At 33.3% G+C, this 12,502-nt stretch overlaps 3 protein-coding genes across 9 annotated transcripts; 1 reads left to right on the forward strand and 2 right to left on the reverse strand.

Moving 5' to 3' along the window:
* Position 1: 1 nt before the first annotated feature.
* Positions 2-2,257, reverse strand: LOC114872001 (magnesium transporter NIPA2). 2 transcript variants are annotated; one of them, XM_029178710.2, is made up of 5 exons: positions 1,673-2,257; positions 1,490-1,612; positions 1,223-1,365; positions 833-1,143; positions 2-320 (listed from the first exon to the last, which is right to left on the reverse strand). In XM_029178710.2, exons 1-5 carry the CDS (start codon positions 1,749-1,751, stop codon positions 305-307), a joined length of 672 nt encoding a protein of 223 aa, XP_029034543.1. In that variant the 5' UTR covers positions 1,752-2,257; the 3' UTR covers positions 2-304. The 2 variants fall into 2 exon arrangements, with proteins under 2 accessions (XP_029034543.1, XP_029034535.1); XM_029178702.2 differs by having other exon boundaries at positions 2-1,143; positions 1,673-2,256.
* A 411-nt stretch (positions 2,258-2,668) lies between these two features.
* On the reverse strand, positions 2,669-5,979 carry LOC114871989 (protein fuzzy homolog). 3 transcript variants are annotated; one of them, XM_029178690.2, is made up of 6 exons: positions 5,890-5,979; positions 4,192-4,372; positions 3,715-4,107; positions 3,458-3,655; positions 3,148-3,347; positions 2,669-3,052 (listed from the first exon to the last, which is right to left on the reverse strand). In XM_029178690.2, the coding sequence occupies exons 2-6, from the start codon at positions 4,267-4,269 to the stop codon at positions 2,695-2,697; spliced, it is 1,227 nt and encodes a 408-aa protein (XP_029034523.1). In that variant the 5' UTR covers positions 4,270-4,372; positions 5,890-5,979; the 3' UTR covers positions 2,669-2,694. The 3 variants fall into 3 exon arrangements, with proteins under 3 accessions (XP_029034523.1, XP_029034513.1, XP_029034503.1); XM_029178680.2 differs by lacking the exon at positions 5,890-5,979 and adding an exon at positions 4,710-5,231; XM_029178670.2 differs by lacking the exon at positions 5,890-5,979 and adding an exon at positions 4,690-5,231.
* Positions 5,545-11,318, forward strand: LOC114871855 (serine/threonine-protein kinase Warts). Of its 4 annotated transcripts, none has more exons than XM_029178391.2 (5): positions 5,545-5,764; positions 6,971-7,322; positions 7,407-9,882; positions 10,098-10,375; positions 10,472-11,318. In XM_029178391.2, exons 2-5 carry the CDS (start codon positions 7,044-7,046, stop codon positions 10,901-10,903), a joined length of 3,465 nt encoding a protein of 1,154 aa, XP_029034224.1. In that variant the 5' UTR covers positions 5,545-5,764; positions 6,971-7,043; the 3' UTR covers positions 10,904-11,318. The 4 variants fall into 4 exon arrangements, with proteins under 4 accessions (XP_029034224.1, XP_029034214.1, XP_029034205.1 ...); XM_029178381.2 differs by lacking the exon at positions 5,545-5,764 and adding an exon at positions 6,153-6,223; XM_029178372.2 differs by lacking the exon at positions 5,545-5,764 and adding an exon at positions 6,307-6,396.
* The last annotated feature ends 1,184 nt before the right edge of the window (positions 11,319-12,502 follow it).

The following is a 12,502-nucleotide window of genomic DNA, read 5'->3' on the forward strand; positions in this document are numbered from 1 at the left end:
ATAAGAAAAAAGATAGAAATATGTTATTTTAATTTGCATTTGTATCGACAAAATAGAAGAGTTTTTAAATGTACACATGTAACGCTTGTATAGAAGAGATCATCTTAACATGATATTAAAAATTTTCAATAAGTACAAATATTTCTACAAAATTTGTGGGTGCCCAACAATTATGGCCTTTTTTTTTATCTTCTTGAAGTATTTAACTAGTATGAGCGTTTTTAGCGTATTTGATAGGTTATTTCGATGCCATATTGACTTAGCCTGTTGTCGTCTAATGAGTGGAGTCGCCGTCGGAACAGAATTACATAAGTGGCGGCCTAAGTTTATAGAAAGTATATATCACATTACTAATTAAAAGTGTTTTTAAATTTATAATTGTACAACATAACACAGTGTATTCAAACATTATATAGTTCTTGTCAAAGTTTGAGCTCCGTATGTATGCTCTAGTCTTTTAGTTTCCATTCGTAACAATAATCTATCTTCGTGTGCATTATCCCACTGATTATTGCTTAGAACTATTTCTCTTTTAGGGCGTAATATGTGTTTAATATTATCATAATGTATATCTATCTCTTTAAATGCATTTAAAAGAAATATGGCAATTATTACAATTAAAAAACCACAACAAGAACCAAAAATATCTTCTGTGCTCATGTTTTCCCATTCTCTAAATAATATAGCAGATGCAATTATTACTAATGTTGTAAAAAATACATAGTACACTGGTGTTACAACTGTAGTTTCAAATAAGTCAAGTGACTTATTCAAATAGTTCATTTGTACACTGATACAAAGTATAACAGTAAATAAAAAAACCCATGTTAACCAGTTTGCAAATCCATTGTTGTATCCTGTAATTGTTTCTTTCAAAGCCAGTCCTAGTCCCTTACAGCTCATAACAGTCAATGAGCCAACAGATGAACACAGCCAAATATATATCATAATATTTTGTTTTCCATAAGCAGGACCAAAATAAAAAATTATTAGAAGACTACATATTATTACACTTAAAACATATGTAATGTATCCTGGACCTTTAACCTTATCTAAAAGTTCATCTAATGTACTAACTTCCCCTGCTTTTGGAGAATGAAGTACAAGAACTGTCGAACCTAAGATACATAAAAGACAACCGATCTGAAATAGATAGATCATTTTTGTTTAATATATACATTATATAAAATATATGTCATTTGTACATATACTATGATATTACCTTTCCCAGTAAATTGAGTTTCTCATTCAGGTACTTTGATGCTAATATTGTAGATATTAGAACACTAAGTGCTCCTAATGGAGTAACCAATGAAGCAGGTGCAAAAGTATAAGCAGCAAAATTAGCGGCTTCTCCTATAGCCACTTTAATAGAAATAAAGATATTTTTTCTTTACTAAAAAGGTTACAGTTTCTTATAAACACATTTATATTCTACGAATATTGATTTATAATACAAAATCTATTCCTATTTATTCATTTCACGTACTTGAAAGAAGGCCAGTCCACCATATCCACTCTTTCAGATATCCGAATCCTCCAGACGAAGCTCGTAATCCACCGTATCTTTGAAGACGAATTAATGCTTTTTTCTTTATAATAAAACTAGCACCTAAATAAATACAACAATGTTTAATGATCAATTCCTTACAAATTTTAAAAGTCAACTAACCTATAAAACCGTTAGAACTAATGGCTAACCCTAAACCTATATAAAAATCTGTTCTGTCATTCCATTTTGCACTATCCATGATGTTTGTCACACTACCTATACTTCGATTCAAATTCTGATACTATTATTTCTTATTGAATATTAATATTGTATAAAACTAATTTATCCTGGAGTGGGATGTATTTGAACCATCAAATGAAATTATCTTTGCGTCAACATTGTTGACTTGCGGAGTAGCTCTTTCTGAAGAATCATGAAGAATGCCTTTATTGAAATGTTTTTCAAATGTTTTCCACGGTTTTATAACGAAAATGTTTGGTAAAGGCGGCGTTTAACATTTTCTTTTTTATCGACTTCGACTCCGGCCGCTTACAGAAAAAACGAGGAACTAAATTTGTGGTCTGTTTTACCTTTTTGACGTCTTTCGCGAGTGAAAAATGAACGAAATCGTAGTTCTCACTATTTTTCTAAATTAAACCTTGTACACGATCCCCTGAATGCTCGTTTTGCTCTATCCGACCCAAAGAATGGCGCTCTGGTCTCTATTTGGACATACGATTCGCAAAAATGTTTATATTACGAATAAATTAATGCAGGTGAGTCCGATCCGCCATTTTCTTGACCGTGGACAAACACCAATTTCAATATTTTATAACTTTTTTGACGATTTGGGTAAAATAAGGAGCAGAGCGCCATTCTTTAGGGCCTCCTGCACACGTCTCTCAAATTTCTTTGCAATTTGTTCAGCAGGAACGAAGAAAGGTGTGTTCTCGTTTCTAGGGATTATTCTACGAACTGTCGGTAAAGTTTTTGAAAAAAAATACGAATTTGATTGATTTCATGATCAGCATTATTGATTACTTTAGTCAAATGTCTGTATACAGAAATACATTACACACTGCATTTATTTACTCATTTGTAAGTATAAAAGAAATAAACCAGTAATATCGAACTAGTATAAAGATATTAAAGAAACGAATATTATAAGAGCAAATGTAAGATAAAAAAATTGTATTTACGTTTTACCAACAACCTTGTTTGTCTACAAGTAATGTTTTCAATACTTTCTGACAAATCAATCTCATAGTATGAGTGGGCACTACAGAAGCATATAAAATACAAAGTATATGATCTCCCTGTTTAACTGCATAACACTTGTGATATTCTGAACATAAATACGTTTCCTTTGCGCCAACAAATTGCCAGTTATTGTCGCTTATTTCATCACAAGATTCAGAGGATAATATAAAAGTCTCCACAGCTTGATGATAAAAAGTTCTTAATATGTCTAATCTGTGTGAACCGCTAATTCTGTTTTTTGCATATTGAGTGTTTTTACTCAGTATAAATTTCTGCACCTTGTAATTCGCCAATAGAAATCTAAACGCATAGATAAAACATATTTTAACACTTTTTCAAAAATATAGAATGTAAAGTATAAAATTATTTCAGTAAAATATTTGTAAATGTATTACCCAAGTGTTTCTGAATCTAAATTTATAGATATAGGTAAATTCCGTGGATAGCATTGTTCCGCATGACGTAAGGTATCGATACCATTCTTCCAACACTGTATAGCAAATCTCTCGATTTCTGATAATTCTGGATTCGGCCCGCATAATGTTAGTACCTCAATATGATTAATCAATCTAACAGACACCAATCTAAAGGCTATCTATATAGTCTCCCATGGTAAAAAAAAATTTGCTTTATTAATTAAAATCTTTATGTTATAAATTACTAAAATAAATTCATGTTCAGAAAGTACTTTTTAAAAATACTTACATTCGGACTTTTATAAGGTAAAAATACTGGAATGTCACGTGTAGTATAAGTATCTTCACTGTTAACAGCTATTATTAACAACTTTCTTTCAATTGGGTTTAAACTCCACCATCCTTCAGTGGCTACTACTAAACACCCATGTATTAAAACACAGCCATATATAGAATCCAAACATTCCACGTATCCCTCTAAGTAAGTCTTGAATATATTATTACTTAGTAGAGAACTAATTAATAAAATAAACAAATTTTAAGTACCTGCAAAACATTATATTCTTGACACATAATGCATTCTGTCATGTTGATGATGTCAGTTTTTGAATAAATTCCATCTCCAACATCAATACATTGTAATAAACTGTCAACAACTGGACTACATAAACGCATATCTTTCTTCAACTTTTCAATATTTTTTGTGCTCTTTAATTCTTCGATACCCACAAATAAAATCATTGCACCAAAAACAGCATCAAGAAACTTATTTAAAACATATTTTGTGGTACCACTCGCAATAACTATTAATGCAATGCTCTGTTCAAATTCTTTCCACATTATAGTTGTATCAGGCAAATCAGTATTTAAAAGCTTGATGTCTTGCGACTTGAGAAACATGTGTATTCCATTTAGAGATGCTATTTTAGAAAATGTCATCTATAAACGTAAAGCAGGAAATTTAAGTTCATATCCATATTCATAAATCATGCATATATTTTTTTTATTACATAAATATTTTACCGTATCTCCTTCACCCCTTTGTCGAGAAAACAAAGGGATGCCGCCAGAAGAGGTTAAACACATAATATGGGCTACCATGATATTTACTTTCTGTTCTTCATGCGTTAAATAACGTAAATAATTTTAATCAGTACTTTTGTTTAATTATATAAAGGTATTTACATTTATATGTTTCTTCTTGCTGTTCAAATTAAAATTTTGTTTATGGTGTTAATTTTATTTCGTTCTTGTTGGTAGAAATATATAAGTGCATACATACATAAAATATACAACCATATGCAGGCAGGCAAAATTATATATATATATATAAATGCGTACATATATAAATATTTTTATAAAGACAATATAACCTATATACCAACGCTTGTATTGATAAACTTCAATTTATTGAATTCGTGTAAGATTGAAATATAAAATGAAACATCTTTTTTATGACAAATTATAAAATATAAAGAATAAATGTATGTATGTATGTAACTGTTCATGTATTTTACATACCTACATATTATGTTACATACTTGACCATGTAGTATATATTATATTTTTGATCATATCGATCATGATCCTAATTTTTAACTAAAGTTTGTATTTCATATTTTTATTCACTTTTAAACTACTATGTAGAAACATTTCACATATATACGTGAAATAAAAAAATTGAAGAAACAGTATTTAAAATTTATTATAAAAGATAATCTTGTACAACTTGAGCTTCACTGGGAACACATCTTACTTGAATTTGAATTTCAATATGATCAATACTATGAAACTTATTTTTAAAATGGCAAAAAAAGTAAATATAACACGCATGTGAACGTATGCACATGTAGGTATTAATATATACATACATATGTGTATAGATATGCACATCCCTATTCGAAAGATGTGTGCACGCATGTGCGCATGTATAGATGCATGTGCTCGTAAGCAGGTACTTATATAAATTCCATAACTTCACCACTCAATAGATAGTAATTTTAAAAAATGTAATAAAAATTGATGAAAAGTTAATTTAATCAATATATTGTTACAGATAAACTTTAAGGGAGGAAAATTTATGATATGCGGATGTTGATACGTTTACGTTCAAAATGCAAATAATCGCATAGATATGTTCCACAACAGGACGTAAATAAGTACAATATATGTAGAATGCCAATGAACTGTGTTTTTATTATTTTCATATTAAATAGATTTTAGTATAAGTTAGTTGTATGTACGATAATAGGAAAATAATAAAATTCATTAAAATATAATTTTGGTTATTTTATATTTTCAATTCATTTCTTGAATTCAGATAATTTAAAAAGAAAAAATGAAATTAATGAAAATACTAAATAATCATATGTCTATGTATATGTATTATATTGATTTGTTGATAAAAAGATTTAAAAAAGTTATGAACAATTACTTTATACACATTTTCTTCTAGTTTGAGAACACTTAATTATTAAGATCGTATAAATGCAAGAAGAGATGTAATGAATATTCGAGAAGAGGCAGAGGGAAAATGAAAAAGGAATGAACTTGATGAAAATTAAATCGATTTGAGTGAAATGTTCACTATACATAGGTATGGAAAATAGCTGTTGAACGAAAGAATAGAAACGATTAATATAATGTTGACATCCATTTGGCACAAAGAAGCAGTTGCAAATTGCTGAAGAAATATTTGCATGATCAAGCTTTTGAACATACTTTCTGAAAATCTGATATTTCGTGTGCTTCACTAAATCCTAAACACTATCTCCCAAATATACTAGACATATTAATTATTAAGAGCGATCTGTTTTTTCGCGCACAATCTTCGTGTATACTGTAAATTACGAAAAAGAGTGTCAAGTCGGTGTAGGAATGTGGCACTTCAAAATGGCTGCCAGTTACTTTAGTAATTTACGGCTGTATCTTTCTTTGTTGTTGCTGATGTAATTACGACTATAAATTGGAGTACTACGGAATTAATTTTAAGGAAAAATAGTGAATTAAAAGTTCTATGTGCATGTTACCTTCGTCACATGGGTTCTGTGGAAACGTGAGAATAGAATATGCTCTAAACTTGTTCTCTCTTGATTACTACTTCGGTTAAACTTATTGCAAGAAATTTTTTAGCCAATGTCTTTTCGTCTATGAAGAAAGTGTGTTACTGTTACTCGTTTTGCATACAAAGGACATTCTGGATCGATCTTTTACGCATCTAATGAATAGGTTAGATTTTTGATCGATCTCAATATTATGTAGCAAAGATTAAAAAAAATTTGAGATTACATACGAGTCTGTTTTATTTAACAATGTAGGATTCTGAATAATATAAAGAGAAAGTTACGAGTAGAAAAATTAAGTAATTTTACTAGAATTAGTAAAATTAAGATGTGCAATTCAATGAATAATGTATGTTGATATTTACCGATTCATTAATATCATATTTTTATTATTGTTTATGATTGTAAAGTATTTTGCTTTGAAATAATGATATTTAAGTTTGTTAATGCATAGTTCTTTAGAGTAAGTCAATGTTTGTACTGTACATGTTAAAAGTTTTTATTAATGTTAAATCACTTTCACAAGAATGGTGTTAATAGATTTATTTGGTTTACGATAAGGAATCTTATATGGTATCTATTATAGTGAAGCTAGCAACGATACTGTTGTATATATCAGTGGTTTCATAAATATTAAGTAACAACATATGGATGTTTATGTGGCTAAATTTCAAAGTATATAGAACTTATTGTAAAATGTGTACAAGGTTTTAATAAAATAATTCCATGTTATGTTTTAGATGTATGTATACATATATATATATGTCACAGCCGGATTAAAGCTAGGTCTCAGAAGGCCTAGCATGGGCCACTATGAATCCACCCGCAGTTAACAAATCGAGCACTCGTAGCTCTGGATATCATCAAAAGGCTTTAGCTGAAATTCGCAATTCTCTATTACCTTTTGCGAATATCGGAGGAACAGGAGAAGTAGGTTCTAGTGCTGCTAGTACTATATCTACTTTATCCACAACCAGTGGCATCAGTTCAGCCTCAGGACTTAGCGGTCTTTCTGCAGCTTCTGGTTCTACTATAGATAAATCTGATCAACGTCAACTGTTAGCCCAGTTATTAACCATGGGATATTCAGAGGTAGGTTAAATCTGATTAAAGGTGCCTTCGAAAAATATACATATACGTTTTTAGATAATTTCTAATAAAATTTGAAACGTGCAGGAAATCGCATTACGAGCTTTGAAGTTAGCCGGCTGGCGTTTAGATGCAGCTATCGAATTCTTGAAGCAGGCTCAAGGAGAATCTCTGAACGGACTTGGTAAATTGAACAGCAAGTTAATAAGGAAACCCAGTTTGGAAAGAGAATTAAGTCTACAACGTGGTAGTCCTGCGTTGGACAGCGGAGCGGGAAGTTCACGATCCGATAGTCCACGTTTGACGGAGCTTAGTCCACATCCGCAGTTGAGTCGACAATATTCACCGAGTAATTTTGTAGAAAGAGAACCACCTCCTCCTCCACCTCCTAGGTGCAGCTCGACACCGCCACCCCCACCACCACCTCACGCACCTTATAACCAGCCGAATGTACCTACTAATATGCAGCAGATGCTGAAACGTATGTCTCCCGCTCCGGTTGTTCCTACTCGACCACCTCCTACTACACCCGGTAATACTGGACCGATTTCAACGTCCGTTAATCTGCCGCAAAGGGGCACGAGTCCGGTGGCTAGTTCAAACAATAGTTCTAATACTCGTCAACCTATGATCGTTCAAAATGGTCCTCAAGTTCAACAGCAACTTTCTCAACAAATGCAGGCTCTCAGTATTTATCAAGCGAACAATAGCACTTCGAATACTCAAGTTGAACCACCACCTCCGTATCCAATAGTTTCTTCATCGTCGGCTGGTCCGGTGCAACCACCATCTTATAGCGCTTCTATGCAAAACAGGCAGAGCCCTACGCAATCTCAGCAAGATTACCGTAAAAGTCCTTCGTCCGGTATTTATTCGGGTCCGACATCAGCCGGTTCGCCGAGTCCTATTACCGTTTCCGCTATATCTCCGAGTACCCAGGCATCAATGGCCAGACCAACTCCGTTACAGGCTTGGGGCGCGCGGCAAGCGAAAACGCAGCCGCCGATAATTATGCAATCTGTAAAGAGTACTCAAGTACAAAAACCTGTGTTGCAAACAGCAATTGCGCCAACATCACCTCAACCGATTTCTACTACTAGCAATACACCTCCGCCTCCACCTTCTTATGCATCTTCGATTCAACAAAAGCAACAGCAGCAGCAACAACCGCAACAGCAGCAGCAGCAGCAACCACAGCAACAGCAGCAGCAGCAACAACAACAGCAACAGCAGCAGCAGCAACAACCACCACCACCTGCTTACCCGCCAGTAAATAACGTTGGTACAACATCCGCGAATAATATAAACGTGGGTGTTTCTGTAGGGGTACCCACCACGGAACCGCCGAGTTATGCAATAACGATGCAGGTATTAGCAGCGCAACGCGGCATGCATCATCCTGTTCCTCCACCTCCGTACGGTACAGCGAACACGGAAGATTCAAGCGGAATATCAACGATGGAGAACAACGCGTCCCTTAGATCGTCTCCGGTCGCTCTTCACCCTCCGTTACAAAGAAAATATTCGCCTGCGGATGGTTGCCAGCATTCGACAGAAACTCCACCTTTGCCTCCGGTGGCATCGACTTCTGTCCAAACAAGAAGTAACAGCTGTAATAATAACGGCAGTAACAATAATAATAACAACAGCAACAGTAATCCAAGTGGAAACAATAATAACCATAGTAATAATAATAACAACAACAACAATAATAATAATAACAACAACAATCATTCACCGGATAACAATGGGGCAAAGGGTAATTCACCTTCGTCTTATAAGATCAAGCATCAATCTCCGATACCAGAACGCAAGCATATGAGCAAAGAGAAAGAAGAAGAGCGTAGAGATTGCAAAGTTCGTAATTACTCTCCTCAGGCTTTTAAATTTTTCATGGAACAACACGTTGAAAACGTGTTAAAATCTCATAAGCAACGATTGTATCGGCGGCTTCAACTGGAAACAGAAATGGCTAAGATAGGTCTTAGCGCTGAGGCTCAGTGTCAAATGAGGAAAATGTTGTCGCAGAAGGAATCGAATTACATTAGATTGAAACGTGCGAAGATGGATAAATCGATGTTCACGAAAATTAAACCAATCGGGGTCGGTGCTTTCGGTGAAGTGACGCTTGTCAGAAAACTGGACACCAACCAGTTTTATGCGATGAAAACTTTAAGAAAAGCGGACGTGTTAAATCGCAATCAAGTTGCGCATGTTAAAGCTGAAAGAGATATACTGGCAGAGGCTGATAACGAATGGGTGGTAAAGCTCTATTATTCCTTTCAAGACAAGGACAATTTATATTTCGTAATGGATTACATACCTGGCGGTGACCTGATGTCCTTGCTTATAAAGTTTGGGATTTTCAAGGAACCATTGGCAAGATTTTATATCGCCGAGCTAACGTGCGCCGTTGAAAGTGTTCATAAGATGGGTTTTATTCATCGAGATATTAAGCCGGATAATATTTTAATTGATCGAGACGGGCACATCAAATTGACAGATTTTGGGCTGTGTACAGGATTTCGCTGGACCCACAATTCAAAATATTATCAACAAAACGGTAAGAGCATCCATGAAACTAATTATATTAGGATAAAAAGATGAATACCATTTTTCTTAATATGCTTATACACGATGAGAAAGAAAATACATGTACGATGAATTTATTATTGATACTGTTTATGTAGATAATTTATTTGTAGCCAAGACCAATAATGATGCGAGTTTATTTACAAGTTGACATTGTACGTTAAGAGATTATGTTCCTCAAAACAGGTCATGGGAAGCAAGATTCGATGGATCCTGCCGACGATTGGAACAACGAATGTCGCTGTATGCAATTGAAGCCTTTGGAACGTAGAAGGCACAGGGAACATCAGAGGTGTTTAGCTCATTCTTTAGTTGGGACACCAAACTATATTGCACCGGAAGTTTTACAAAGGACAGGATACACTCAGTTATGTGATTGGTGGAGTGTTGGTGTAATTTTGTACGAAATGTTAGTTGGTTCCCCACCGTTTCTTGCCAATACTCCAGCCGAGACACAATACAAGGTACGAATGTAGTATTATTGGTATCGACGAACAAGCGTTCGTTCCATAATGGATCGATTAGGTGAATAATATTTTTTATTCTATGCGTGTTACCAGGTAATTAACTGGGAGACAACTCTGCACATCCCGAAACAAGCGAACCTATCAGCGGAAGGTATGGATTTGATATTAAAGCTGTGCGTTGGCGCAGATCGTCGGTTAGGTAAGAATGCGGACGAAGTGAAAAATCATCCATTCTTTGCGAGTATTGACTTTGAGAAAGGATTGCGTCGGCAAGTAGCTCCTCATATACCCCGGATACAATATCCTACCGATACCAGTAACTTCGATCCCGTGGATCCTGATAAATTAAGGAATTCAGAATCTTCCGACTCTAACAAGTCAAACGAATTATTGGATAACGGAAAACCATTTCACGGTTTCTTTGAATTCACATTTAGACGCTTCTTTGACGATGGTGGTGGTCCTGCGTATCCTAGTCGAATAAGTTTGGACGATAACGATAATCAAGGTCCTGTTTACGTATGACAGTAGGTTTATAAGTTTTATTCGCACTCAAGTTGATGCAGTGTTTCACGTTCGATCAGATAATCTTTGTAAATATTGTTCGAAAAAATATTTGTTCAGAATCGATGAGTAGTAATAGTAGTTAGAGTAATATGAATTGGACAAATTTTTTTTTGTTAAATCTTCAATGAATGTATGTATCGTACTACCTATTATATTATACAAACTGAGAAAAGCGACGATAACACAGAAACCCTCGCGTTTGTTCCTTAATTTCGATAAATTATCATATCTGTTGTTTCGTAACTTGTTTTCCTTTGTTTTTTCCTATTCTTCTTCTTACTTGTTTTATAAATTCAAATTGTTAGAGTCACTTGTCCGAAGATTCAATTTTCTTTCATTTTTTTTTCTTCTTTTTTTTTTCTTTTAATCAAGTCTAGAAGACGGAATTTCACATGCTCGCATAATCCAGGTTCATGGGCATTTATCATCAGTTTCTAATGATACAATTGTTGTAATTTTATAGTTCTTATGTGGCACACATTATTTAAAATATCCCGAAAGTATTATCATTTTTGAAATCTTATGAAATATGAGAAAGACAAAGAAACAAAAGAAATAGTAAACGTGACTTAAACAGAAGAAAATCGGATTAATATTTGGCGAGGTGTATTAGTTTTTATAATGTAATTATGAATGTAATGATCAATCGAGAAAAAAAGAAAAGAAGCGATTGATGGCTAGACAATATACACTTTTATATGATTATTGAAAACAAATATATATTGTGCTTGCCATTTTCATTGGTATTGGCTCGTGTGCCTATTGAAAACGCGTGTTTGTATGTTTCAGCAAGTACTGTGATATTGCAGATAATTAGAATAATGTGACTTTTAAATGTATCGGCCTTATTTAATTCTTCTTCTACTTCTTCTTCTTTCTCTCTCTCTCGCGCACACACACACTCTCTCTCTCTCCTCCTTTCTTTCTTTTTTTACATTGAATGCGACGACGAATATAAATAATAATTATTGCTAAATATTAATTAATATTGTATAGATTCTTAAATGGATGTAATGTGTTCATTGTAATATTTTATGCAGCTTTTAATTGTCATTTTGTCCCTGTTTTTTAATACTTTGTAATTTTAAGAGATGTTCATTGATTTACTATCACCTCGTATATGTTTTGTGAATATCTTTTGTCTTTACGGTTTAATTAGATATAACTTAATTCGGATGTAAAATTGAAAATGTTAAAAAATCCTCGTCGCGTTGATTTGGATAATAGAACTTCAATTTCGTGGTGTAAGAGTTAAACAATGAAAAAAAGAAAAAACTAATTTCGATTGCATAGGAAGATTGTTAATTGTTTATTCTATGAAAGGTTGTTCAACCAAGAAACAAATATTTAATTTTGTCAATGCATTTTATAACAATTTTTATAATTGAAACTGATATCGTTAGTTTCGTATTTGAAATTCTTTCAACGATAGATATATCGAAGAAATTGCTGAACCATCTGATTTCAATCAATTAATTTTCATATATTATGCTACAAATGGATGAAACATTATACATATATATGATAATCAATCAATCAAGCGATGTTGTACTGTTT

Source organism: Osmia bicornis, chromosome 3 (assembly GCF_907164935.1).
Source record: "Osmia bicornis bicornis chromosome 3, iOsmBic2.1, whole genome shotgun sequence".
Taxonomy (NCBI): domain Eukaryota; kingdom Metazoa; phylum Arthropoda; class Insecta; order Hymenoptera; family Megachilidae; genus Osmia; species Osmia bicornis.

Excerpts from the sequence above, each read along its gene's own strand:
- LOC114871989 (XM_029178690.2), bottom strand. The coding sequence starts at position 4,269 with ATGGTAGCCCATATTATGTGTTTAACCTCTTCTGGCGGCATCCCTTTG. Across the intron at positions 4,108-4,191 it reads AAAGGGGTGAAGGAGATACG|ATGACATTTTCTAAAATAGC; the intron begins GTAAAATATTTA and ends TTACGTTTATAG. Across the intron at positions 3,348-3,457 it reads TACCTTATAAAAGTCCGAAT|ATAGCCTTTAGATTGGTGTC; the intron begins GTAAGTATTTTT and ends GAGACTATATAG.
- LOC114872001 (XM_029178702.2), bottom strand. The coding sequence starts at position 1,751 with ATGGATAGTGCAAAATGGAATGACAGAACAGATTTTTATATAGGTTTA. Across the intron at positions 1,366-1,489 it reads GTGGACTGGCCTTCTTTCAA|TGGCTATAGGAGAAGCCGCT; the intron begins GTACGTGAAATG and ends TTTCTATTAAAG. Across the intron at positions 1,144-1,222 it reads AACTCAATTTACTGGGAAAG|ATCGGTTGTCTTTTATGTAT; the intron begins GTAATATCATAG and ends TATCTATTTCAG.
- LOC114871855 (XM_029178391.2), top strand. The coding sequence starts at position 7,044 with ATGAATCCACCCGCAGTTAACAAATCGAGCACTCGTAGCTCTGGATAT. Across the intron at positions 9,883-10,097 it reads AAAATATTATCAACAAAACG|GTCATGGGAAGCAAGATTCG; the intron begins GTAAGAGCATCC and ends TCCTCAAAACAG. Across the intron at positions 10,376-10,471 it reads CAGCCGAGACACAATACAAG|GTAATTAACTGGGAGACAAC; the intron begins GTACGAATGTAG and ends GCGTGTTACCAG.